General features: G+C 41.1%; 1 protein-coding gene across 6 annotated transcripts in view; it reads left to right on the top strand.

Moving 5' to 3' along the window:
* Positions 1 to 336: 336 nt before the first annotated feature.
* Positions 337 to 27,906, top strand: part of SPATS1 (spermatogenesis associated serine rich 1) — a 55,640-nt gene continuing 28,070 nt past the window's right edge. For 5 of the 6 annotated variants that reach the window (XM_042447071.1, XM_042447066.1, XM_042447069.1 and 2 more), the window contains exons 1-2: positions 337 to 503; positions 23,882 to 24,221. In XM_042447071.1, the coding sequence (XP_042303005.1) occupies positions 24,173 to 24,221 (49 nt within the window). In that variant the 5' untranslated portion in view covers positions 337 to 503; positions 23,882 to 24,172. Of the gene's footprint in view, positions 504 to 12,425; positions 12,510 to 23,881; positions 24,222 to 27,906 lie in introns of those variants that run through there. The other variant, XM_042447068.1, reaches the window with a different exon arrangement.

Consider the following 27,906-nt stretch of genomic DNA (forward strand, 5'->3'; position numbering starts at 1 on the left):
AAAGGTACCTTTGATTTGAAAATGGCCAGGGAAGAAAAATGGCCTCTGATTATATAGTTGCCATAAATCATCTGGGTGTGTCAAACTGGTGACTTAAAAGTGAAGGAAATTCAGGAAAGACAGACTCAGCTTGCAAGCAAGCACAGTAGTTGCCTGAAGTGTTTTTTTGAGCAGTCAGCTAAAGTCAAAAAGCAAACTTAATGCCAAAACATTTCACGGAGAAGGTTTTGGTTCCCAGCTGCAGATTTCCAAGTGCAGAAGGAAGGCTGTTTTTGAACACTGGGCCTTAGGATCCCAGGTGTTTCATCTGTTGTTTGTTTGTGTTCCAAAACAGGGAAGAAGAAAAGGAAGTCTGCTCCTTGTTAACTGTTCAACATCCAGCCTTGCTTCTTCCTGTGGATGAGGCCCTTGGAGAGTCTTCAACAGGACAATGGAACCTGGGAGTGCCAGTACAGAGATGGCATTGCTCAGCAGTATCCTAGCAGCATATTCATTTATTACAGGTGAACTTCTCTATTGGATGTTTTACCCAGGCTGTTTTCTGTGTATCTGAAGGTAACATCCCTTTCCATCTTTCTTGTAATGATTTTTTAGTGTTCTTTTTTAGAAGAAAACTAAGGAGACCAGTAAAGGAGAAAAGACCATACTTATTTATTGTTATGATTTTTTTAATGTTTCTTCTCTGTGTAAGAACTGGCAAGACACCAGGTACAAATCCAATACAAGGCTGAAATCAAAATCAAGAAAGGAAAGCTCTATGGTATGGTATTTTTTCTGTAGCTCACCAAAATCCAGGCTAGGACAAGAAATATATTGTGTTAATAAAAGATAGTAATTGTGCAGAATTTTCATTGACCATTCCAACCACATGGCCTAACAAGACCATCTGTAAGGCAAACAAGTGCTCTTAACCCTGTATTTCAGATGGCAGCTAAGTGATGATGATTTACTTAAAGATCACACTAAGGTGAGATTTTAAGTGAGACTTCCCAATATGTCCCATCCTTGGCTGATTATGTGCCCATTAGACTACTAGTATTAGAAATGTCTTCACATGATTTAAGGTTTTACTATATTAAAACTAGATTGCTTTCATCATCAGGAGTTCAGAGTCCCATAAACATAATGCTCCTCTTTTACTCTTAAGATCAAAGGCTTCCTCACTGACAAGGCACACTCTCTGTCCTGTAATTTGGAGAATTAATTATGTCTGTGTGTATTTATGCTGTTAGATGTTTTGGATTTATGTAGCTGAAGTATTCAAATTAAGCAGCTGAAGATGTTGTGGTGAAATGTCATATTTATACTGTACAGAATAAACACATCCTCAGGTCACACCTTTTAATCTGCACTTATGTTAGCTATGTTGCATGGAGACTTCCGGTTCTCATTCACATGTGCTTACTTTGAAAGCATCTTCTCAGTGTGAAAATTACAGTTCTAATACCGCTGATTAAAATTAATATGACTGGAATGTATGAAGGATAACTGAATCCACCAGTTCTGTTCCACTGTTCTTCTGCATCTCTGTTATGCCTTGCATTTCACTCCAGGTGTCTTCTGGCAAGAAAAGACAAAACAAAACAAAAGAAAACCTTTCAAAAGAAAAGTTTATTCCTTTGACGTCTTTGTTTTTTAATTTAGGCTCTCTGCAGAAAGTTTTTATTAGGGCTAAATATCGTAGTCTGATTTTAGGAGCTAAGCAGGGTCAGTCCTGGTTAGTACTTGGATGGCAGACCACCAATGAATACCAGGTGCTGTGGGCTCTATTACAGAGGAAGGAACTGGCAGAACCACCTTTTCAGTATTCCTTGTTTAAGAAAACCCTCTGAAATTCATGGGGTCACCATAAGTCATCAGGCAACTTGAAGACAGAGAGAGAGAGAGAGAGAAGAAAGAAGTGCTAATTTCTTTGAACAGTTTAAAAAGTTACTCAAATGAAGATTATTCTTCTGGAAAAGCATAAAATGTTAACTTTAAAAAAGAATCCTGATGTGGTGGTGCACTCAGTTCACATCTTAATAAGAATTGCCACTCATATTACTGGTGGACAACTGTTTAAAAAGTTCAGCTAGGTGGTTGTATGTTTACACTGGTCTTGGGCCTCCTTACTCATTCATTACTTATTCATGCTTTGGCAGTGACCATATTTAGTTCATTTCCCTTTTGGCATTTCAGCTTGATGATGATGATGAACTTATTTCCAAGGGGGGCAATGCTAAGTTGGAGCAGTGGTTTGGATCCTCCACTTCATCAAGAGTCACCACACAAGACCATGGTACACAGCATGGGAGGGAGTTCCTTCCTGAGTGGATCATGATATTCTGTTCATCTGTTTCCTTCTATGTTTGCTTGCATTGTGCTCTCCTTCAGGGGTTAAAGCAGATTTATACCAGGAAGATTCAAATCCAGGTCAAACCAATCTGAGTGGTTTTTGTTTTTGTTTTGGCTAGTGCTGCTGCCAGTTCTGGCTGCTTCCTATGTGTGTAGGTGCAGTAGAGCTTTCCTTTGCCACAGGTGTTGCTCCCCAACCAGCAGAGCTGCTCTCAGCAGTCAAAATGCCCTCACAGGAGCTCTTCACTGTTACAATCTAATCCCCTACAAGAAGTGTGGGAATCATGCACCCTCCAAATTAGGGTTGCCATATTCTTCTTCCTCAAATCTGGACATTTAATTTGAATATCCTAATTATGCAAAATACTCTTATTTGCATTCTGCTCATGCAAGTTTTGGGTACATTAAATGATTGCTTAAAAAAAAGTGTGGATTGGGGCCACCCTGGAACACTCCTTTTCATAGGCCAGTTCAAAACCATTGCAACAGGCTGGATTGAGGCCATGTGCAAGTGGTTGCTGTTGCTCCAGCACAAATGGTTCCAGGGTGGCCCTGATCCACACTTTTTGGGTGGTCTGTTTTGCCCCTTACTGACTTCAGACAGGCTTCTTTTTCTCAGCCCCCTCAGCTTCTGCATACATCTGCACAAAATAGGTGAGGACCATGCAGCTCTCCAAAGGTTGTTGGACTGCACCTCCAAGCATTCCTCATCATTGACTGTGCTAGGCTGCTAGTGTAATAATATCTAGAGGGCCACCTAATTCCCATCCTGAGCTTTACTGTCACTGCCTGACATTTTTCTATTTAAGACTATATTCAGAATTCTAAAATGTTGTATGAATGCTAAGCATTGGTATTCATACAAAATGGCTTACCATCTATTTTTAAGAACAAGTATTTTTTTGAAACTGAACCAATGTCAGCCTATGTCCCAGTTTGGAGATAGCACTAACCCAGAATTTGTTCAGTTAAGTCGGTCCTCCACATTCGTGTGTTTCAGATTTGCGGTTGTGACTATTTGCGACTTTGTAGCTGCTGCTTAACAAGATCTACCTCTTCAACCCCCTCCTCCTCACCCTTCCTCCTAGCCAGCCAAAACCAGCATTTTACATCCCCCTGCTTTGCCAAACTTCTCATTTCCAAAGATCTTCCCTTTGAATCCAATGTTTGCAGCCACCCCTGGGAGGATCCAACTTCTCTCCCCCCCCCCCCCCCCCCCCCCCCCCCCCTCTCTCCCAGCCAGACAAAAGCAACAGTGTACCTTACCTTTGTGGTGATGGCTGCCAACATTAGAGGGGAAAGACTTTGGTGATAAGGAGAATGCAAAGTTTGTCAAAGTGGGGAAAATACGGTGTTGCGTTTGTCTGGCCAGGAGGGAGGAGGAGAAGAGAAGGTGGATCCTTTGCAGCCATGGTTGCTAACATCAGATTGAAAGTGGAAGCACATTGGAAATGTGGGGGAGTTTATATTTCAAGATTGCAAAGACAGTTATTGGTGGTGCTCTTGGTGGGAGAGGAGTCTTTATCATTCAGGTGTGTGTGTGGGTAACATTCGTGATTCCACTTTCCTTGGCCCCTAACCCCCACGAATGTGGAAGGTGATTATAGTTTGTTTATACATTCAAATCCGATATATCTTATTTTGTTTGGGTCTGCGAAGAAGGATCTGAAGTTAATATTTGTCAACAGATGGAAGTCAAATGAAATGGTTTATTTGAAGATAGCTTATGAATTTCAGCTTGTTTTCACTGGGTTTGTCATTCCATTTGCATTGCTCTGTTCCACCCTCTCCACCTGTCTCCAGAGATGAGAAGAACAGTTTGAAAACATTGTCATTTACATGGTAACATTATTTTATGATATATCTTCTGTAACTTGAAACTGAAGTACTTTTACTTGAGCTGGATCATTTGTATTTCATCCTACCATCATGGCAACATTTCAGGAAGGTAGTCATAACCAGTTTTTAAGTAGCCTTTACTGTGGCCATAGTTAATATTACTCCCAACCAGAACTATATAGCATTTAAGAATATTTGCATAAGAATCTTTCATAATCACTTTCAAGACATGTCCAGTATTTACATAATGTGGCATATAATATTGTGGAGACTTTAAAAAATATGAACACCTGCCTATAAGGTATATTAATATATGCATTTATATAAGCAATATCTATCACCTGTGAATACATACAGCTTTGAAAAGATGTGTTACTGTTACTGCTTAAAAATAATCATTTGAACTCCTGCTTTGGGGCATAGTCTCTACATTTTCAAAGCTGGTATTATAATACATTAGAAACGGGACATCTTATAATACAGATTTTTGTCATATTGGTGGTTTGGAATGCCATTAGAGATTTACAAAACTTAAAACAGCAAGTTATACAGTATATGTAATTTTAGAAACATCTTTATTCCCTTATCCCATTTTATCTTCACATCAAATCAGGGGGGGTGGATTTGGCTGACTGAGGGCCTGAACAGACAGGCCAAAATAAAGCTGCTTCAGGTCACTTTGGAGGTATGCTGTTCAAATGAAACATACATCTTAAGAGGCCAGAAGCTGCACCAAAGCTGTGCCCAGGCCTTAGGACTGGAACGTGGCTTTGGTATGGATTCCTGCCTATTAGGACACATGCATCATTTAAATAGCATACCTCCAAAGTGACCCAAAGCAGATTTATTTTGTCCTGTCTGTTCGGGCCCTAATGTCATGCAGGATGCTTCATGGCTGAATGGGGCTGTGAATCTGAACCATCCCATTCCTTATCAGTAGTGACAATTCCACAGTAATCATGTTTGTACTGGAAGTATATTCATATGGAAACCATTAAAAACAAGGCGGTGGCTGTTGTACTGCATCTACCAACCCTGAACCTATTTGGATCTGTTCCATTCTCATGTACACTGGGTATTTTTAAAGAAATGATGTAATTTCTCAGGTGCCATAAGCTGCAATTCTAAACTTGTGCAGTCAAAAAAAGAAGTTCCTTTAATTTGGTGAGGATGAGATATCCACCAAAAATCCTTTTATTATTGCTTCATGGTCTTGAAAAGGGGCTTCCAATTGATTTCTGTGAAGGATGTTAACACTCTGCAGGATATGGTTGCATAGAGCAGAAAGATGACAACATGACATTTAGCCACTTGGTCTGGCAGAAATCCCAACTCCCTCAGTTACATCCTCCTCCTTTCCTACATTTCAGCCTCCCGTCCAGGAGGAATCCCTAGAAGCATGACATTTACATTTGGAGCAGGAATAAGAAGCATGGTTTCCATCATCATTATACAGTAACAGTCCCCTTATACAATCCTGAGTACTTCTTACTTGGACCTCAGATGAAATGGCAGAATAGCAAACAATGCTAGATCATGTGGGGAGATCTAGACTGGAGTAGAAAGAGTTACTGGCAGCATCATAGTCTCTGCTGGAGTGCTACCTACCTCTCATTGGATAGAACCACTGCAGGCTATGTCCCCTATTAAGATCAATACTGCTAAGGAGCCAGATGCAACTTTAATAGAAGCAGTATAGGAAGATATTAGAAGTCAGACTCACTGGTGCACACTAGAGGGACATTTGAAAAAGGAAAGTGGACAAGGATTCCATGGTGATTATTAATTCCTGAAGGTGGTGGAGACTTTCTCCTTAAAGGATTATCCCTCAGCGAGAGTCCTTCCGAGGTCACTAAAATGAGTACCCAGCTTGTTGGGGGCCATTAGCTTACACTTTGTAAAGGGAGTGCTTAAGTGCACTGATAAGCAGCATAGAAATGTCCATGCTATTGCAGTTGCTAGGGAAAAAGTCAGAAAACCTACAGCACAGAAAAAGCTAGGGCTTGTTAGAGAGGTTAAAAACATTAAAAAGGGCTTTTTTTTTTTTTTTTTGGAATGTCCATAGCAAAAGGAGTAAAAAGGAAATGCTAGGGTCACTGTATGGAGAAGATGGCAAAATGCTAAAAGGGGATAGAGAAAGGGCAGAACTACGCAATACCTTCTTTGCCTCTATCTTCTCTGAAACGGAGAACAGTGCTCAACCTGGGGAAGACCAGATGATGCAGTAGGGCAGGGGTAGGCAACCTTTTTGAGCCGGGGGCCGGGTTGCTGTCCCTCAGACAACTGGGGGGCCGAAGCCAAAAAATAAATAATTAAATTTTTTTTTTAAAAAAAATTAAATATATAAATAAACCGGGACAAATGTAGGACAAAATTTTCAAATGGAAGACACTTTTTTAAAAAAAATGGAGGACACGTGAAAAAAAATGCTGATTCTTTAAAAAATGTTAATATAAATGCATGTTTCTGAGGCTTCTATAGACAATTGCCCCCCAAATAAGGTTGCCATCCCTGGGGACCTCCAAAACGGGAAAAATGTAGGACATCGTTTAAAAATGTAGGACTTTTTTGTGTGTTTCCTGGCCAGGAAATTAAAAAAAAAAAAGTCCTACATTTTTAAACCTTGTCCAAGGCCTCGCTGGGGTCTGGGAGACAGCGTCTCCCAAGCCCCAGTGAGGCCTTGGAGGACTCCGCCCTAGCTGGGCCCTTGGGAGGAAGCCTTCCTCCAAGCCCATGAGGCATTGGAGGACTCCGTGGAGCCCCAGCCAGGGCCTAGCTGGGCCTTGGGAGGAAGCGTCCTCCCAAGCCCCAGCCAAGCCTGGAGGACTCCGCGATCGCGGAGCCCCAGCCAGGGCCTAGCTGGGCCTTGGGAGGAAGCGTCCTCCCAAGCCCCAGCCAAGCCTGGAGGACTCCGCGATCGCGGAGCCCCAGCCAGGGCATCGTGGGGGGGGAATCCCGGGGGAATCCCCCGCCTCCCCGCGCGCCCGCGCCACCTTCCCCCGCCTCCTCTCCTCCTTCCTGCGCGGAGGAGATGCTGCCTCCTTCCACCTTCGCCTCCTCCGCGCTGCCTGGGGGAGAGGGGGCGGAGGAGGAGGGTGGCGCGAGTGTGCGGGGAGGCACCACCTCCAGCTTCGCCTCCTGCGCCCCAGGCAGGCCTCGCTGCCCTCTTCTTCCTCCCTGCCTCCCCGAGGTGGAGGAGGAGGGCAGCGAGGCCTGCCAGGGGCGCAACAACCCAGGCTGCAACCGGGGGGCTCCCGGTTTTGGGGCTGCACCCGTGCCGGGAGGGGCCGTGGGTCCCCAAAATCGGGAAGTTCCCGGTTGCAGCCGGGTTATGGGAAGCCTACCCCCAAAGGCCCCAGCGGCAATCGGTGGCAGGACCAGGCCGGGGGCCGGTCCCAAGGCCTTGCCGGGCCGCATCCGGCCCGCGGGCCGCAGGTTGCCTACCCCTGCAGTAGGGGAAATGCAGCACAGAATAAGTAAAGAGGTAGTACAGGAATATCTGGTTAATCTAAATGAATTCAAGCCAGGACCAGATGAACTACATCCAAGGGTATTAACAGAACTGCCAAAAGTAATCTCAGAACTGCTATCAATCATCTTTGAGAATTTCTGAGGAGCAGAAGAGATCCCAGCAGATGAAAGGAGAGCAAAAGTTGTCTCCATCATCAAAAAAACAGGAAAAAAAGAGGGCCCGAATAATTACAGTTGTCCCTCCTGATCTATGGGAAGCCCCCATTGAAAATAATGGCTGTGTGTTCTCGCGTTTTCCCTGTATGCAGAAATTCAAAGACCACAAATGGGAAGTCAGCAAATCTGGAGGGATGACTGTTCTGCCCAGTCAACCTGACATCAATACCAGGGAAGATTCTAGAGCAGACAATTAAACATACAAGTGTAAGCACTTCGAAAGGAATGCTGTGATTAGTAACAATCAGCATGGGTTTTTCTTTCTTATTTTATTTTATTTTATTTTATTTATATCCCACCTTCCTCCCCAGAGGGACCCAAGGCGGCTTGATGGCAGTACATGTGAAAGGGATCTAGAAGTCTAAGTGGAATACAGGCTGAATCTGAAACAACAATGTGATGCTGCAGCTAAGAAAGTCAATTCAGTTTGAGTCTTCATCAATAGAATTCTATAATTCTTTGGCCCCATTCCCACTGGCCTGTTTACCTTGGATGGAACTGGGCAGATCCAGGTCCCCCCCCCTCCGAATCTCTCTGGAAGCAAGTGCTTAATTGGAGTAATTTAACCCTGAATGCTATTGCAGCTCTTTGTGGAGAGTTCACATTTGCAGGTACCGGTTTAAAAGAAGGCTCCTTTGCTGTCAATCAAATTCAGTTCCGCTTTCATCAAAGGTGATGTTTCCTACCTCAATTGGGCAATCAGATGGGTGCTCCCCCCTCCTTTAAAAAAAAAAAACTGGCAGCAGTGTGCGCATATTTTGTCAAATTTAAAAACCTTCAGGTGTGTGTGTGTGTTGTGTGTATTTGGGTCACTATAGATTATGGATCTTCCTCTGCCTCCGTTTTCAACCCCAAAATGCAATCTAATGCCATCTCTGCATCCTCCCTCCTTACGACCCCAGAATGCCTCATACACATGCAACAACAACAACAACAACAATTATTAATTTCTCACCTCAGAATTTCATCTCTGCATCCTTTGCTTTCCCTCAGCCACCCCAGAATTCCTTACAGACACATACAGCAGCAAAAGCATTCTGTACCAATTTGCCAAATTGAAAGAGAAACATTTGTAACATTCGCATTGTAGCATTCGCATATAAAAAGTAATTTAGAAAAAAAGTCTCTTGCAAAGTGAGGTGCCGTTCTAGGAGCTTGCTAATGAAAGGTAAATGTAGCACAAGCAGACACATTCTATCTATATATGTATCTGCCTGTAGAAAAAGTATTCGCATAGTCTGTCAAAATAAAAATACCAAAAAAAAAAAAGAGAGAGAGAAAGCTGTCTGAGAGAGCAAAGGCATGTTCCGTTCCCTGCCCTCCCTGTGACCTAATTACTCCCCTGAACTTGACCTTTCGCCCTGCTCCTTCTTCCTCCTCCTTCACAATTCTGCTCTTCATGGCCCCCTTCTTTTCCTCGGCTCCTTCTTCCTCCTCCTCCTTCTGATTCTGCCTTTCATGGCCTCCTTCTTTCCCCCGGCTCCTTCTTCCTCCTCCTCCGCCCTGATGAAGGGGAGGCATGTTCTGACCTCCGCCCTCCCTCTGACCTAAATCCCTCCCCTGAACTTGACCTGATCATGATCGGGGACAAGTTCATATTTGCTGGACCCATTTTTTCTCAAAAGATACAGCTTTTACTCCTCTTTCAAAAGACCCGTGCCAAGGGGCATTTGCCCCTGAATGGGTGTGAAAGCCTCGTTTTCGCTTGTGGAAGGATCGGGGCCAATATGAACTTCTCATGTTTAATCTGGGTTCTAATCCGGGATAAAAGGTAGTCTGAATGGCCCCTGTGATTCTAAGTATAGTGTTTAGATCAAGGAAAGTAATAGTGCCACTCTGTTCTGCTTTGGTTAGGCCTCACTTGGAATACTGTGTCTAGTTCTGGGCATCACAGGTCAACAAGTATGTTGAGAAGCTGGAGTGTCCAAAGGAGGCCAACTAAAATCATGAAAGGTCTTGAGACCACAACCTACAAGGAGAGACTTAGGGAGGTGGATATGTTTAATCTAGGGAAGAGAAGGTTAAGGGGTGATATGATAGCCCTGCTGAAATATTTGAAGGGGTGTCATATTAAAGATGGAGCAAGTTTGTTTTCTGCAGCTTCAGAGAACAGAACCTGGAGCAATTGATTCAAACTACAGGGAAAAGGGTTGCCCCTAAATGTTAGGAAGAATGTCCTGATGGTAAGAGCCGTTTGACAGTGGAACACACTCCCTCGGAAAGTGGTGGAGTCTCCCTCTTTGGAGATCTTTAAACAGAGGCTGGATGGCCATCTCTTGAGAGTGCTTTGATTGTGAGTTCCTGCATGGCATGAGATTGGACTGGATGGCCTTTGGGGTCTCTTCCAACTCTACGATTCTACATATCTGTATGTCACTAACAGGATACTGCTCCATATTTCCTAAGCGCATAAGAAAATGTAAAAAACATCCTCTGTAACACTGATAATTCTGTATGTCATTATGGGGATGTGTGAGGAGGGCACAGGGTGGAATTAAACGTTACATTCATGCACAGTTTAAAAACAATTGATTGTCTCTTTTGTTAGAGAGTTGCAGTAGAAAGATAAGGGCATGAAAAGGGTTAAGTACACCTTCTTAATAATAATAATAATAATAATAATAATAGGATTTATGCCACCCAATCACTGGGAATCCGGGTGGCTTACAACAGAAGGGATAATAGACGGTTCCCTGCCCTCAGGCTTACAAGCTAAAAAGTCACGACACCAAAGGAGAAGGGAATGGTGTGGGGGAGGGGATCAGGTCCAGCATTCTTCTCTCCCTCTGAGGCCTGGACCAAGGCAGATGGACCGGAGGGAGGACTCTGCTTCTTCAGACTAGCCCTGATGGAGTTGGTGGAGCTGGCCTGGCTGGTCAACTCCCTCATAGGCCGGAAGATGACAGTTATGGAGGGAGGAGTCTCTTCTTCCAGGCTAGCCAAATTCACTCCAAATTTTACTCTCTGAAAACATTTTCTCTACTATTAAAGTGGCTGTTGGAGTTTTGTTAGCTTTGGTCCTAATTGCTGCTTATATGCCCTTAAGTGTGAGCTTTGCCCTTGATTACTGCAACTTTTCCATTTACCCACTTTGCCATTTTAGCAAGATAACTTCAGAGACATATTCCTGTAGGAAACTACTGATCAAGAATTAATCAAGAAGTTGATCTCATTTCCTGTGGCCTGAATAGGGACATAGACTTTTAATTTCATTATATGTCTTAATCAGTTCATCTATGCAGGAATTTTGCATTATACTCAAGTTTTGTTTAATAGCCACTGTTCATGTTCCACTGTTATCACTGCTTGCACTTTCTGTACTTCTGTTCCATTGGGCTCACGCACAAGAATTCTTCTATAAGTTCATCTATAGGTCTCCTCCATGATGCCCTTAGATATCGCAGGACTGTTTTGCTTTGCTGGGACTTTGGCAACTGACTGTTACCGGAGACAGAGCTTTTACCATTGTCCATATTTGTGGCTTTTCAACAGATTTTTTCCCCCCAAAATTGATTTTACATACTATGAATAGTTTTAATTATGTTTTTACTTTTATAGATTTCTAGTGATGTGAACTTTTAACTTTATCTGTTTTAATTTTTGTAAGTCATTTTAAGTCCAAAGTCTGAGAGGCAGGAGGTAAAGAAATGAATGATCATCAATTGAAGTGAATAAATTAAATCAAATCAAATGTTCTCCATCCTTCTCCTCCTATTTTGATGTATATCCTGCCTTTTCTGCAATAATGGAACTGATGTGTTAGCCTGCTTGTCAATGCTAGGATATTAAATTAAACTAACTTTACCCAGTGTAACACATCCTAGCTACCATTATCACCGTAAGATAGGAATCCATGTTTGTCCCTTTCTATTTCAGTTCCTTTCCCCTCTCCCCCCACTCCCTAGAATTTATGTACAGTGCACCCTTATTATCTGCTGGGGTTTGGTTCCAGGAACCTCCGTGAATAACAAAATCCATGGATGCTCAAGTCCCATTAAATACAATGGCATGGCAAAATGGTGTCCCTTATATAAAATGGGAAAAGCAAGGTTTGATACTTGGAATTTATACTTTTTTTGAATATTCTAACTTAGAATATCTCCACATATTTTTAATGAAGTGGACTGCAGTCCAGGGAGGTTTATCTCAAATAAAAGGTATGACTCTTTAATAAGGTGCCACTAAATTGTTTTCACTACAAATAAATGTCTCCTAGATATCTATTCTCTTAATATTATTACAAGGTCTTCTCCTCCTTCCATCCTAAAGTTTAAAATTAAATGTTTGTTGTTGCCATCGGGTCAGCTTCTGCTTATGTTGACTCCCAATTTGCAAAGCTGTTATTAAATCAGATACTCTGAGCTTATTTACCTAGACCACACAAATATATTATTTTATTCCCCTCCCCTCTCAAATGATTTCTCTTCCATTTTTTCAGAAAATCCTGAGCGAGCAGCTCTGTATTTTGTAACTGGCATTTGTATTGGACTCCTGTTGACCTTGGTGGCTTTAGTGCTCAGAATCTCCTGTCGAACTGATTGCAAAAAATCATCTACAAAAAAGCCGTCACGGGACGTTGACAGTGACAGCAGTGGTAGCGACAATGACTCAGACACCACATCTGACCTGTCTGCACGAAGGCACCGCAGGTTTGAAAGGACTTTGAACATGAACATTTTTACCTCAGCAGAGGAGCTAGAGAGAGCTCAGAGACTGGAAGAAAGGGAACGCATCATCCGGGAAATATGGATGAATGGGCAGCCGGATATTCCAGGGACCAGAAGCCTAAACCGCTATTACTAATGGCTAGCTTATACTGCCATCTGGCACTGCAGCCATGGGCTCTGCTAGGCCTGCTGGGAATCATGGGTGGTGGGGTGGGCCAACAGAAAAAAAACTGTTCTGTAATCCATTCCTTTCTTTTGCAAAGCACGTATTGAAGGCATACTGACACTGTCAATGTCAAGTCGAGATGGGAATATTTGTTTATTGCATGCTCTTATGCAAAAAACAAAAACAAACAAGTATTCTTCCTAAATTGTACAAGGGATTACAGGAAGTTTATGCATTTTTCCATCCTTTTTCCATTTCAGGACTTCTTGTTAAAAATTTTGTTTATGAAACATACAGCTTATATTGCACAAAATACATTTTTTCTTAATGAAATCATTTTTTTTCTACAAAAAATATTTTGTGCAAAACTCAATGTGTTTTGTGCAAGCAAGGGTTTTTTTTTTGCAAAAAAGTCCCAAAATGTGATAAATCATGGGGGATTACTTATTTTTTTTGAGATAGTGTTGTATTGTTGTCAAGAATAAGGACATTTTCAGTATTCTTTATATCATGTATTAAACATTCCAACAATCACCTCCGTCCTGATAATTACTACCCTTTCAAAAGTTAATGACCAGGGAGTATTTTCCTTAGAGGTTTCTCCTGTCTTACCTTTGCTGTTTGTTGAGGAGTGTAAGAGAACATAAACAATCAAAGATTTACTTAATACTTTGGAAGCTATGGCATGGATACCTTCCCCATCTGAGAAGAATCAATTTTACTCACCTAAGTTTCAGTAAGGCATCTACTAGAGATTAGTAAAAAAACAATTTTGATGAAAAAAGAGCTGAAGCAAAAAAGCTTGATGAGTAACTGTCTTATGACTATGAAAAGGCATGGAATTGACCTAGTTATGAAAAAAAGGAAAGAAAAAACAACAAAGAAGACAGGATAAGAAAAAGAAAAGCTGCTTCAGAACTGGGTATTCCCACACTATGAAATCATCTATTCAGTATTATATTGTGTTATTTAAAGCAGTCTGTTTAAAAGTGCTTCAGTGGCAGCATTTTTTTTTTCTTGACAAGTCAGGGATAAAAATTCTTTCCCCAGTATAAATTCATGGATTCCTCTCTTTTGTGCTTGCTTTTCACTTAAGCTTTCCTTCAAAAGGACCCTTGTGTTATTATGGGAGTTGTGTCAATGATGAATAAACTACTAACAACCTCAAGGAGGTTTTGAGTGTGTGTGTGTGTGTGTGTGTGTGCGCGCGTGCTTGTGCCTACACACACAGTTTTAAAAATTCTGCACAGTGATGTGCCTTATTAATAGTAAATTACAGTTTTTAAAGAAGCTGTGGTGCATTACATTTTATACATGTATTCTTAAGAGAGAGAGAGAAATGGCCCCAGACAAGGCTTTAATTCTACAGTCAGCATGACTCAAACATAAAATGTTACTGGGAGTGTGTGTATGTCTGTGTCTAGATACCATTGTCTTCCATGGGTCATACTCCTGTGATTTCTCAGCATCTTTTCCATCCTTTTTCTTGCCATAAAAACAACAACCTTCTGGTCAGGAGAGAAAGAGAGAATATAGTTGCATGTGCCTTTCCACTGGTAGTGCTAGACTAGAGGCTGTCTGCCTGGACACAGCCCAGGAAAGGTCAAAATGGCATGCAAGGATAAAGAAATGTTAAATGTTAAACTCTCCTCTCCTCCTGTTTTTTTTAATCCTGAACCTCAGTTTTGGGTAGATGCTTTCTTGCAGTAAACACAAATGATCTTCCTAACCATTCTCCACAATTGCTACAAAATTGCCCAGCTGATTAATCCTGTTAATGATGAATTACTGTTTCAGCATGTCAGTTTTATTAATGATCCAAGCAGCTCGAAGAGCAGCCCTGCCAGAATTCACTAGATTTGAATCAGACTCCTTCAGCTTTAAGAATATACAATATATATGCAATTGGTCCAAGTCATTGCTTCTAGAAGCCAGGTTTTGCACCCTTCCCCCTTTGTTCACTGCTTCTTGATATATCAAGGTGATACAGCTGTTTACTGCCTCTCTTCTCTCTCCCTTGGCATTAATATTCTGACAAAAATTCCTGTGAGTTAATGAGGCATCTTTTCCCCCTTCCTGAAACTGCAAGATGAAAATTAACCCTTAAAAGGCCCAGATTCAAGCCCAAAGGGGATTTCACAAAATCCAAGACTCGCTTCATACTGGGTTGCGCAGCCCTCCCCGCCAGCCTTCAGTTAGATGCTTTGTCATTTCCTAAGCTTAAACTAATGATTTCTGTAAATTAACATTACTGTAGTTCCCTTTAAAACAAACAAAAATATTTTTGTAGACTGGTCACTGTATTTTTTTGTGCTTTTAGAGTAGAAACATTTAAATAGTTTTGGGCTCAGTGTTTGCTTTTCATTATGGGTAGAACACATATACCTCTTTATTCTGTCTGAAAAATGATGAAACATGGAACCAAATGTTTTGTTTTTAGTGTGGATACTTCCAAAATAGTAGAGACATCCCTCAGTTAATGAGGAAGATGTGTTCTTGGATATTATTTCTTTAACAGAAACTTTGGTACCAGAGGTGGAAATAACAGAATGAATAGGGCTAGGTTCCTACACCACAAAAAAAGAAGAGCAGTTCAACATGTTTCAGAATTTTTTTAAAATCCAAAACTAACAATAGGTATATGTGAAATGAAACAGCCAAGTCAAATAAGCCTTGAAAAAGTAAACAAACCATTTTGAACCTTCTAGAGACCTTCTTTCATCAGCCTCCACTTTTCTTATGATTTTCATTTTGGTGGCCAAACTTATAGATCTGTGCTTTTTTTTTTAAAATCCACACACAACATATTGGGGTGAGCTAGTAAGACAGGCTTATTTTTTCTCCTCTGAGTTAGGGATTCTGGAGAGAGATGGTGCTTTACCTTTCCTGTTGCAGGCAGGCACACATGGATACAGCAGGATTGGCTAGAGCAGAATTCTGCTTTTTCTCACCCTAATCTTTATTGCATTGTTTAGTGCAGACATGCTGCTGCAACTTGACACTTAAAATCTGTTTCTCCAGACCTCTTTTACCATGTTCCCCATGCTCCGCGTGCTCCCCATGCCAATTCTGCTAAAAATCTTCAAGCTAGACAGAGGATGAGGCAATGGGGGGGCGGCGGCAAAGAGGCTGCTTTGTCCAAGCCTTTGTTAACTAAAGTATGCCTGTGCATGTAAACAGTCCCTCTGTCACCTTTCCTTTCTGGTTAGGAAAAACCTAACAAACAAAGTAGCCCTGACTTTTTTTTTTTTTTTTGTCGCACACAATTATGTAACACAGGCTGGAACAAGATGCATAGTTACTTGGAAGTATCTCCCACTGAATTCTGTAAGACTTAACTTCTGATTATTGATGTGAAAGGATTTTACTTCAATATGCCAGGGAGTCAAAATGTGCAGGATTAGCCAATTGAATGCTTAGTTGTCTGCAGATATAACTGACCCAACAAATTTGGGAAATCTTTGTGGGCTTGTGTATGCGATCCTGAAGGCCATTCACAAAATTTGCAGCCTTGTCAGAATATTTCACTAATTAAGGAGTATAATAATTTAAGCATTGTATCATATTGATACATAATCCCAAGCTTCTTAGGTTTGGCTGGGAGGAAGAGGAGGGAGGGAGATGCTACTTCAGAGAAAGATGTGAAAGATAATTCAGAAAGGGTTATGTTTGGTGTGGTTTTCATTTGTTTTTAAAGACACTTCTTTTATAAAAGCATAAATTGGCGCACAGGAGATGGGATGGAAAATTGAGAACTGAAGAAAGGGGAAGGTTCTAAAGAGACAGACTTTTAAAAAGATAGACAAAAAAGTTATTTTTAAAATTCTAAAAAGGCTGACTAAAATGACACACTTCCCTGAATCTTAAGTCCCAACAGGGAGCATTCTGGACAAGTCACAAAAGAAATAGAGCACAGTTACCTTTTGCCTCCAGCTAGATGGCCACTGTGATTGTTCAACTACTTCAAGTAGTTTCCGACTTATGAAGACCCTAAGGTGAACCTATCATAGGGTTTTCTTAGCAAGATTTGTTTAGAGGAGGTTTGCCATTGCCTTCCCCTAAAGCTGAGAGCCTATGATGTGCCCAAGATGACTTAGTGGGTTTCATGGCCGAGCTGGGAATCGAACCCTGGTCTCCAGAGTTGCAGTCCAGTAATCAAACCACTGTGCCAACTCGAGAGCCTGGTAAAGTGACTGAATCTATTTATTACTTCAGCAACACTCACTGCCCTGGATAAAACATTAGAAACATTCATTTCACATGTGCTTCTCTTTGAAGTGTGAGGTAGACTGAACTGAAGGGTTGGTAAGATCTGCTATAATACAAAGAAAGAACTTCTCTATAAATAATGAAGAAATATGTAGACATCCCTATATAGAGTTAGATACACACAGGAATGGTTGCATTAGTATTCATGCTGCATCTCCATTGTTCTGGTGCACAAAATTAATTTTATACATCTGCTGGTAGAGGAAAAAATGATACTGGATAAGAACAGATATATAGAATGAGATCTTCCTTGCAATTAGTTGATTACCTAAAGGAGTGAGGTTCCTCCCTCCTCCACAATCCATACTTCTAACTAAACATGGAAACTGTCCCTTGCTTTGGTAATCTTCAGTCTATTACATTGTAATTACATTGTAAAAGTCTATCACATTGTAGTTATGTGCTTCATAGTACACAACGGTACTATTAATACACAGCCTGCCAAATCACAGCAGTAGCTGTTCAAATCTGATCCTTGGCCCTGCTTTCTGACTTTTTCTCATATTATATATAAAGCCATCTGTTGTTTCTTAGAGGATGTACTCACACTTACCTGGTGCCTTCTTTAAAACCCAATTGTGGTTAGTTTTATGTCAAGTAACACATCATTTACCCTTGAAAGTGCCTGTAAGATAAACAACTGTCCAAACTTGATAGTTGCACCCACTTAGCAAATTTGAGATCTATACCTAAAGACGAACCTTAAAGCATTTCCTTCAGCAGATTTAAATCCTGAGTTGGGTGCAGCCAAGTTAGAAGTGGCTTATTTCACTTTCACAACACCGAGTACAGTAGGCCCTTAGGTTCTACCCCATGAATACCAAATTTCATGGATACTCAAGTCCGATTATATCCAACGGCAAAATAAAAATTGTGTCCTTAATATAAAATGGCAAAATAAAGTTTTGCTTCTTGGAATTTGAAAAAAAAATTCAAGTGGTGGATGGTCGAATCTGTGGATCCAGAATCTGTGGATACAGTTGGCTAACTGTACATATAATACACTCAGGCCTCCACAGTTGTAATTTTGACTTTTGCAGATTTGATTATTCACGGATTTGATTAATATGTTCTCTCTAGGAATCGCTAGGTCCTCCAGCTTGACTCTATGTGCAACGTCTGCAGAAATCACACTGGAGCACCTAGTGATTCCTAGAGAGAACAATTCTCTAGGCATTTGTAGGTCCTCCAACGCAATTCTGTGGTCAACCTCTGGCACATGTTGACCACACAGAGTTGCACTGAAGGACTGCAGAAAAATAGAAAACACTAGAAAAGTGTTCTCTCAGGTAGAAAAATAGTGTTTTTTTAAAATTGCAGTTTTTCCACTTTCACAAGAACATTGTGCCCCTAACCCCAGTGAATGTGGACAGCCTACTGTATTCCATTTCCTCTCTTGTTTTCCCACTCCTCTTCCTTCTTCTCGCCTTCAGAAGTTGGCAGGTCACAAAAAAGAAAGATGGAAATCCATTTCAGCATCTAGATTGATTTTTTTTCCACTTAAAAAAGATCACCACCCACTCATGAAACTCAGTCTTCTTCTTCATTTAGTGCAGAGTGAACCAGAATGACTCATCCTAACTTTGAGTTAACAAGCAGTAAGTTGACAAGGAAAAAGGGAGCAATTTTTTTCCAGTATGCCAGAGCAGAGAGCAAATGGGTGCAGAGAGTAAAGCACAAAGCATTTTGTAGAAGGAAAAAAAGGGGAAAAAATAGAAACATTTCACTAGTTGGATGAGAGCCTTGTGAGTGCTACAGAAAGACTGTGCAGGAGATAGTGGAAAACACTGCTTCAAAAGAAGAATTTATCTAGACGACTGACTAATAAAGAACACAAAGCTCCACCTCCAAAATTCTGGAGAGGCTCAACACCCTACTCCTAAAAAAGGCAGGATTAGAGCATTTAGCATCACTGTGGGTTTTACTTAAAGAAGAAGATTCAAAAGACAAGAACCAATGTGGTGATGTAATTTGAGCATTGCACTATGACTCAGGACACTAGGGTTTGAATCCCTGCTCAGCCATGGAAATCCACTGGGTGAACTTTGGCATGTCACACACTCTCAGCCTCTGAAGAAGGCAAACACAAAACCTCTCTGAACAAGTCTTGCCAAGAAAATCCATGATAATTTTGCCTTAGGGTTCCTATAAGTTGGAAATAACTTCATTGCATACAATGACAACCACACCCAATGGGCTTGGGGCAATGTGTTCTGAATGAAACATGTGGACTCTTGTTATTTTTAAGTACATAAGATGTAACTGAGAGGAAGGGATGCAACATGAAAACACATCATGCCCCCACCCCTAAATACTGTGAAATAGGAACTGACACATTTGTAACAATGCTAGTGACTATCCCCCTGCTCTTGTCTGAAGCAAGGCCTCTCAGGCTGCAGACCAACAGACCTGTACCTTCAGCTACACTGAAATAAATAGTAATAAACACTAATGAACCTTTGACAGGTGACATGAAGTCAAAATACACTTTTGCAAAGAAGCAAACAATAATTGTAGAGATGTTATGTCTGAAACAGATAATTTTCTTTCTAAGTATATGTGCTATAAATGATATTCATAGAGATGGGATTATTGTTGTAATTGTTAACTTTATTTATACTCTTTCTCCTAAATCAGAACTCAAGGCAGTTTACAAATCAAGATAATTACAGGCGTCCCCCCCCAATTCATGGGGGATCCATTCTGGACCCCCCTGTGAATCCAGAAAAATGCAAATATTCAAGTTGCCATTGGTTATAATGGTTTTTCCGCTCCTGTGTGCTTTGCTGCATGTGTGGCTCAGGCACATGTGCCATTTTATCCCTCCTCTCTTGCCGTCTGTGAAGAACCAAGACCATAGACTCCAAGTCCGCAAATCGGGAGGAACAAGTGTATATTATTATTAAGAGCATACAAAAAGACAACGTTAAAACACAACTAAATTATTAACAATATTAAAACAATTTAAAACATAACTTAAAAATATAAAAAGCGGTTAAATAAAATATAGTTTAAAACAATGCAGTATCCTCGTACAAGGACATTTCTCAAAAACCTTAAACTCTAAGATCTTGTTGGAATAAAAAAAGTCTTTGTGTGCAAACAGAAGGATAGCAAGGAGGCCGCCATTCCAGCTTCCTTAGTGAGGGAGTTCCAGAGCCTAGCAGCGGTCACCCAGGAAGTCTTCTCCATTGTTCCCATAAGATGCAACTGCAAGGATGGTTGGACTGGAAAAAAAGATTTCAAGTTCCAGGTATGCTTTTACAGGGAGATATCAACTGCCAGATACCCTGGAGCTGAGCCATACAGGGCTTCATAAATCATGAACAGTAATTTGAATTCTGCCAGGAAATACAGTGGAATGGTTTAACAAGAAAGTTTTGTGATCCCTGTACACTCTGGCTACCACTCTTCACCAAATGAAGTTTTCGAACACTCTTGAAAAGTGGCCCCATGTAGAGTGTAATCTAAATGGGATATAACCAAATGCATGTTTCACTGTGGTCAGATCAAGCATCTTCAGGAACAGATACAGCTGGCATCCTAGCCTTAAGTATGCATAAGCACTGCTGGCCAGTGCAGGAACCCAGGCCTTAGGGTCAAGGCTGAATCCACGTGTACATCCAAACTGAAAACCTGCATTTTTAGGGGGAGTTTAACTTCATTTAATACAGGCTTAATCCCTATTCCCAGATCTGTCTTTCAGTGGACCAGAAATATCTCTATCTTGTTTGGATTAAATTTCAATTTGTTTGCCCTTATCAGATCCATCACCAATTGCCAGACACAGGTTTAGAACAGAAGGAGCTTCCTTCGTGTTTGGAGGAAAGAAAAAATTGAACTGGGTGTCATCAGCATATCTGTGGCACAATCCCAAACCTCCAGAGAACTTCTCGCGGTAGTTTCAGATTTCTTATGATAATTTTTCAATTGGTTGAACTGTAATAGATCTAGCATGATTTTAGCAGTGGAAGTGATTGTGAAAGTATCACATTTACTCAAATGTACTTCTTTACTCTATAAAGTGGAGGGCTTTCTTTCTTTCTTTCTTTCTTTCTTTCTTTGTTTTGTTTTGTTTTGTTTAAGCCATCTCTAAACCTTGTTGATTTACTGACTTCATTGAAACCTCATAACACATTTTTGTTTGTTTGGGCCATTAGAACAATAAAAGCAAGCAAGTAAACAAAAATGCTGACTTAAATAATTGGCTGTCTTGTGGCTGACATTTGTTTTATTCACCTACGGCAGTCTGTTACTACATTAAAAAGAAGTAATTCAGTTTCATAATCTTAAAAGCAAGGTACAGTACCTCAGTTGCAACGCTTGATGTAGTTGTGGAGTGGAAAATGGGAAAGAGAGAAGTGCTCTGATGTGCATTCATCCTTTTAAATACGGCACATGGATCACACAGTACCAGTACTGATACAGTTACTGTTATAAAAACCCTGCAATGTACAAACTTTGTTCTGTTATTATTTTGGGCATGGGGATGAAGATGAAATGAAGATAAATGTAAAAAAACCCCATACAAGGACACAGTGATGGGTCCACCAACATCATCAAAGTATTCATGGCCAACACCATTCCACAACACACTCCATTATCGCCATTTTTACAGGTATTGGCTGGAATCCTGTTAGGCAGTTGCAAATATGTAGCCTGCAGTTATGTACTCACAACCCCTATGTATTCACGAGACCTACGCAGCTCCTAGGTTATGGCTATATAGGCACCATGAAAGTCTCCTAAATTCCATGTACTGATAAGCAGATGTTGCAGTCAACAGGGGTTCCTTCATTCAATGAGGAAGCAACTGCCTGTTTCCATGTCCACCTGTTGCATGATTGATCTCTTGTGTGAGGGGGATTTGCAACAAGCATCCTTCTTCCACCTGTCATACCAGGTGGGTATGGGAATATCAGGTAGCTGCTTCTCGACTGACAACTGAATGGCCCCATGTCGAGCCCAGTGGCTGCTCACCAGTAAATGGGTTTTGGGGGTCAATGTCTTTGAGCAAACGTTCACCCCAGAATTCACTATGTAGTAACATAGTTATGGTGCTTGGTAGCACACAAAGGTCATATAAGATTCCAGTGTTCTGTTGGACAAGTGGGATGCGGGAGGAAAGGAACATAATAGTCCTTCCAAACATAATAATCTTTCCAACTCTGAGTGTACCTTACCTTGCACAAAATATTGTAGGGCAGTTATGTCAGAATCTGGTCTGATATACATTTGTCATTACTCAGATATAATGGGAAGTACATCTGAATTAAGATACATAAAATCCATGCCATCTTATAACATACATATTATTTATCCTTGGATGGGACCCGGTAACTCAAGTTGTTAAGACACTGACTCTGTTGATTGCAATATCAGCAGATCGACAGTTCGAGGCCCAGGTGCCACATGATGAGCTCCCATCACTAGTCTCACTTTCTTCCAGCCTAGCAGTTCAAAAGCATGGCAATGCAAGTAGATAAATAGGTACCACTTCAATAGGAAGGTAAATAGTGTTCTGTGTAGTCATGCTGGCCACATGACCCACAGAACAGTCTCTGACAACGCAGGCTCTTTGGCTTAGTAACAGAGATGAGCACTGAACCCTACGGTCGGACATGACTTGACACCCTTATCAATGGGGAATATCTTTACCATTTACCTATTTATCCTTGAGATACAGTTATTAAAGGCACAGGAGGCCTGCAAGTAAATGTACTGAACACAGAGGGCAAGAGAAGTCCTCCTCAGGTATCCATTGTTGTATATGAATAAAGCATGGGGATTTGAGAGGGCTAGTTTTTATTTCTTTAGCGGACTATATTGGAAAATGGAACAGGAACAGTAGGCAGTCACCTCCCTGTCTGCTCATAATACATACCTGTAGAACAAAGTAAAACAGAGCTTTCTCTTAGAAAAATATTTAAAGTAGTTTATTCACAATCTCAGGTATGTGTACAAAGACACAAGCAGAGACGAAGGAAGTTACTTGAATTTCATTTTTTCAGCTATTATAAAGGGAGCAGCACTCAGTCTTCATGCTTCTTGGGGCAAAGTAGGCAACATAAATGCAACAAGAACAAAGGCTGAAAGAGGAGGGGAAAGCCTGCAAAGTGAATGACCAGGGAGTTTATCACACAGGAGGAATTTCTCTTAATTTCGAATGAAAAGAAAGTAGGGCCAGAATGCATTCATGTGAATTCACTAGTTCAGCAAATTTACATGAATTCGAATTGCATTTGAACTGACTTCTCATTGCCCAAAAATAGCTTGCCATTGCCCGAAATTGCGTGTGGTAGTCTATCATGCAATAATGTTAAACCCCACGATTGTGTTTGGATTGCCATTGAATTATACTTCCAATTTCCCTTGTCTGATAACGTTCCAGGAAGGGGAAGGTACATGTTGACAGGGAGCTACATCATAAGAGAGGAATGGGTGGCTGGTGGGTGAAGGGAGGTCAAAGGGCCACAAATGCCCCTCAAGCCCCACTTTTGTAGCCTACAAAACCTCCTGCCAGGTTCTTGGCTCTCCACATTTTTAATTTTTGTGGTGCATCATTTTCAGTTGAGTTTCACCAAAACACCCCAAAATGTGTGGATGTGACTTCACTTACCCTCAAAGCACCTCGTATACAACTGAAAAATTGTATTTTGGGACTTGGATGAGCAAGTGTGGCTCGTGAGCAAGCAGAGGAAAAAATGACCCTCCCCATTCCCTTTCCATCTTTTTTACAATCCATAGATTAAATAAGATACTGTGTACTGTAATTTCATTTGAGGACTTTAGGAACTAAAGTACCTATTCAGTTATTAGAATCATAGAATCATAGAATTATTAGACGGAATTTTCTAGTTTTATCGAATCCTTTTCATGAACACTGCATCTGCTTACAGGATGTATTTCTATTTTGCAGGATTGAAGCAATATCGTAAATATATTAGTTCACTGAAGAACAGGAACTTTCCTTAGGAATTTATGTAGGGACCACACAGACGTATCAGAATCCCTCCTCCTTGTTTGCTATCCCTTGTTTCCTTGGCACCCAAAGGACAACAGAACAGCGGATCAAGATGATGGCAGAGTTAGGACAGACTCCATTTTGTAATGATGTACAGTAAAATTAGTATGCTGACCAAAGGACGAGTGGTAATGCCATCCTCTTGGAGTGGAAGTGGACTTTTTGAATGGTAGACAACCATACAGCATGATGAAAGCAGAAGGAAGTGCAGAGTTGTCTGAGAACAGTGCAAATGGTAAGATGGATGAAGGAATGCTATCATTGCTCTCCATTAATCTGTACATGGTGGCTTAATTTTAAATGGTTAAATGTTAAATTAGATTGCTTTAACCTATGGTAATGAAAGGATACTAAACTAAATGCTAAGGGGATCCTAAACTGTATAAAGTGAACTTTATATAATCTTAACACTGGGACATGATTGTCTTAGGAGTTTGTTCCATCCAATTTGGTTCCTGTTAACATGCTTGTTAGAAATTTAGCCCCAGGTCTGATGGTACAGGACTTCCTAAGCAACTACCTGCAGTCTACCTACTACAAAGGGACCTAAGTCGTTGCATAGCAGCATTCTGTGTAGTCATGCTCAAAAGGAAGCACTCTGTGGCTGCCAATAGAGAAGAAAAAATATATTGCCTTTCTTCTACAGGTTTACTTCAGTGAATGAAGTAGATATGTTTCTAGGCATTATTTCTTTAACAGAAACTTTGGTACCAGAGGCAGAAATAACATGGAAAAAAATAGGGGTCAGTTCCTATTCCATACAAAAGAATAGCAGTTCAATGTCTTTGAGCAAATTTTCTATCCAAAACTAGCCATATGCACATGTGTAATGAAACAACCAGGTCTGGCAATCTTGCATAGCATTGCAAACCTCCTGAAAACCCTTTGAAAGCTTTCTTTCAAAATGCATCCAGAGAGGACTTTTTTCTTTCACCCCTCAACTTATTTACAGTTTCCATGTTGATGACAAACATATAGATCTATGTTTTTAACATGCTTGGGATATCTGATAAGGCAAACTATCTACTTTCCCCTTTTATCTCTGTTTTGCAGTTCATGCACACTCACTAAAGGATTCTCAGGGCAGCTGCTCTTTACTTGTCCTGTGTTAGGCAGGCACAAATGTCTACCACAGAATTGCTAAATTAGAATTACATTTCCCCCATATCATTCTTAATTGCATTGTTTACTGCAGACACACCACTTGAAACCAACACCCAAAGTCTCTGTTGTTCCAACTCTTCTTCCCCATCATCCTAATGCTAATGCTGCTAAAAATCCAGCTAATGAGAAGATGATGAAAAAAGGGAACAAGCCTGGCTGGGTTTAAGAGGACTTTTTAAAAAGGAAATTCTTTCTCAGAGGGTTTTAAAATTGAGGTATTCCTGTCCTTTTGTTCCCATCCTATGGGGTGTTGCCTAACATTTCTGTTTCTCTACACTCTATACCTGTATAAGTTAGAAGCAGACCATCACAATGTCACTTTTCTTCACTGGCATCCTTTTTTAAAATCATATTTGCCAGGTGAAGAAGACAGTGGGCATCAAAGGCCTTTTAGTTGGTCTAATATAGGTATCACTGCAATCTACATTTTGGATTTTGTTTTAGGATCAACATCCCCCCTTTCCTTTATATATTTTTGCCCCTTAAACAGAGTGCAGTGCTATATATAAAACTTGTGTAACACAGTTTTCCGTTTTTTGGTAGTATAGTCAGCCCTCTACACTTGTGGCTTTGACTTTTATGGATTTGATTGTTCACCGATTTGATTAATATGTTTTCTCTAGGAATATCTAGATCCTCCAGCTTGACTCCATGGTCAACGTTCACCAAATATCACACTGGAGGACATAGAGGTTCCTCGAAAAAATACTTCTCTAGGTATTTGTAGATCTTCCAGTGCAATTCTGTCTTCCAACAGATGTTGGTCACAGACCTGTGCTGGAGGATCTAGAGATTTCTAGAGGTTAAAAAACAGTGTTTTATTATTTGTGCTTTTTACAGTTTCACAGGAATCCTGTTCCCCTGACCCCAGTGAATATGGAGGGCCACTGTACTACCAAAAATAGTTTGGGTACCATGATGTTGGTAGTACCAGAGCTTCAGACATTAGGATTTTTAAAAAAAATCATTACTGCTGCTTGTTAAAAAGTGGTGGGTGGGGGGTATAATTCATTGTTTGTAACATTAGGAAGGCAATAATTCAGTTTGTTCCATTAGTAATTCAGTAATTACTTTAAAAATAAACTGGCATTTATAAAGATTGACATGTTTGGTTGTTATTACAGTCCATGAATTTCATTACTGCGTCTCCAAAAACACAATTTTTGATCATTTTAATTAATTTATTTTATTTACCTTTTCCATTAAGTAAAAGGTACAGGGGGATTATCACACGGAGGCTTGCCATCTCTGAAAACTTGCTAAATAATCTGTAAAGCGTGAGGGTGAGATTGCCGGTTGCATTTGCCACCCATGATTAAATCGTCATGGAGGCGTTCGTGGAGCAGCCATTTCTCTGCATAACAGGAACTTACGTTAAGCAGAGAAATGGCTGTTCTGTGAAAGCTTTAATGATGGGATGCTTCCATGACAATTTAATTATGGGGGGAAAGCATGACCGGCGATTACACTCTCGTGCTTTAAAGATGATTTAACAACCTTTCACAGGGGGTAAGCCTCTGTGTGATAATCCCCTAGGAAGCCTAGCACAACAAAGCAAATATGATATAATGACCAACACTGAAACCAGGTGGGATGAGTCTCATGAATAGAATGTAGGAATAGAGGGACATAGCCTTTTAAAGAGAAACAGGCCAAATGAGAAAGGAGGAGGAATAGCATTTTATGTCAAGGATGTTTACACCTGTGAAGAGATCCAGGATTTAAATCCTGGAAGTCAGGTGGAGAGCATCTAGATAAAAATTAAATGAGGGGGAAACAACAATTTACTACAGAGCCCATTTCTAGAACAGATGATCACACACATAGGCAGGTTACACACTGCCATTAAAGTACGGAGTCAGTCCGTACTAGGGTTAGGAAGGTGGGGTGCTTCCGCATCACCCTAACCCTAGTACGGACTGAGTCTGTACAAAATGGCGGCCCCCCTTCCACATGGGGGCTGCCATGACGACGTCACGATCGCGCCGCCTCTATATGGGGCGGCGTGGATGTGACGTTGACGGTCCATGCCAGGGTGCTTAGTGCGCCCTTTCCGCAGATCAGGAAGGAGCTCCGTTTCGGAGCTCCTTCCTGGTTTGTGGCGCCGCTTTGCTTCGCTGGGCGCAGCCTTCAGACGGCTACGCCCAGCGAAGCAAGGGAGAAAGGGACCAAGTGGCCCCTTTTGTCTCCTCCCCGCCGCTGTGGGGTGTCCTTGGGGCTTCAAGCCCCAAGGACACTCCTTTTCAGGCTGCGGGGAAGCAGCGTTTTGCCGCTTTCCCGCAGCCTGAAAAGCAGTGGATTGGGGCCTCAACGGCTGCCGTTCTGGGCGGTCTGTAACCCGCCATAGAATGGAGAGATGCAGTAGTGATGGGTGACTTCAACTATCCTGACATTTGCTGGAAGTCAAACTTAGCCAAATCCTCGAGGTCTAGCAAATTCCTCACTTGCCTGGAAGACAGTTTCATTGTCCAGAAGGTGGAAGAGGCAACAGGCGGGTCAGCTATTTTAGATCTGCTCCTAACCAACAGTAATAGGTTGGGATCCTTAGGTGGGAGCAAGCATGTTCTTCTGGAATTTGTCATACAGTGGAGAAGAGAAGCCAAGGAGAGATATGCATTCTAGACTTTAGGAGAGCTGATTTCAGCAAGCTTAGGTAAATACTGGGGGTGATCCCATGGTCAGGAATATTAAACAAGAAGGGAATTTAGGATGGATGGGAATTTCTGAAAAGGGAGATACTGAAGACATAATTTCAA

This window comes from Sceloporus undulatus, chromosome 1, assembly GCF_019175285.1.
Source record: "Sceloporus undulatus isolate JIND9_A2432 ecotype Alabama chromosome 1, SceUnd_v1.1, whole genome shotgun sequence".
NCBI classification, from domain to species: domain Eukaryota; kingdom Metazoa; phylum Chordata; class Lepidosauria; order Squamata; family Phrynosomatidae; genus Sceloporus; species Sceloporus undulatus.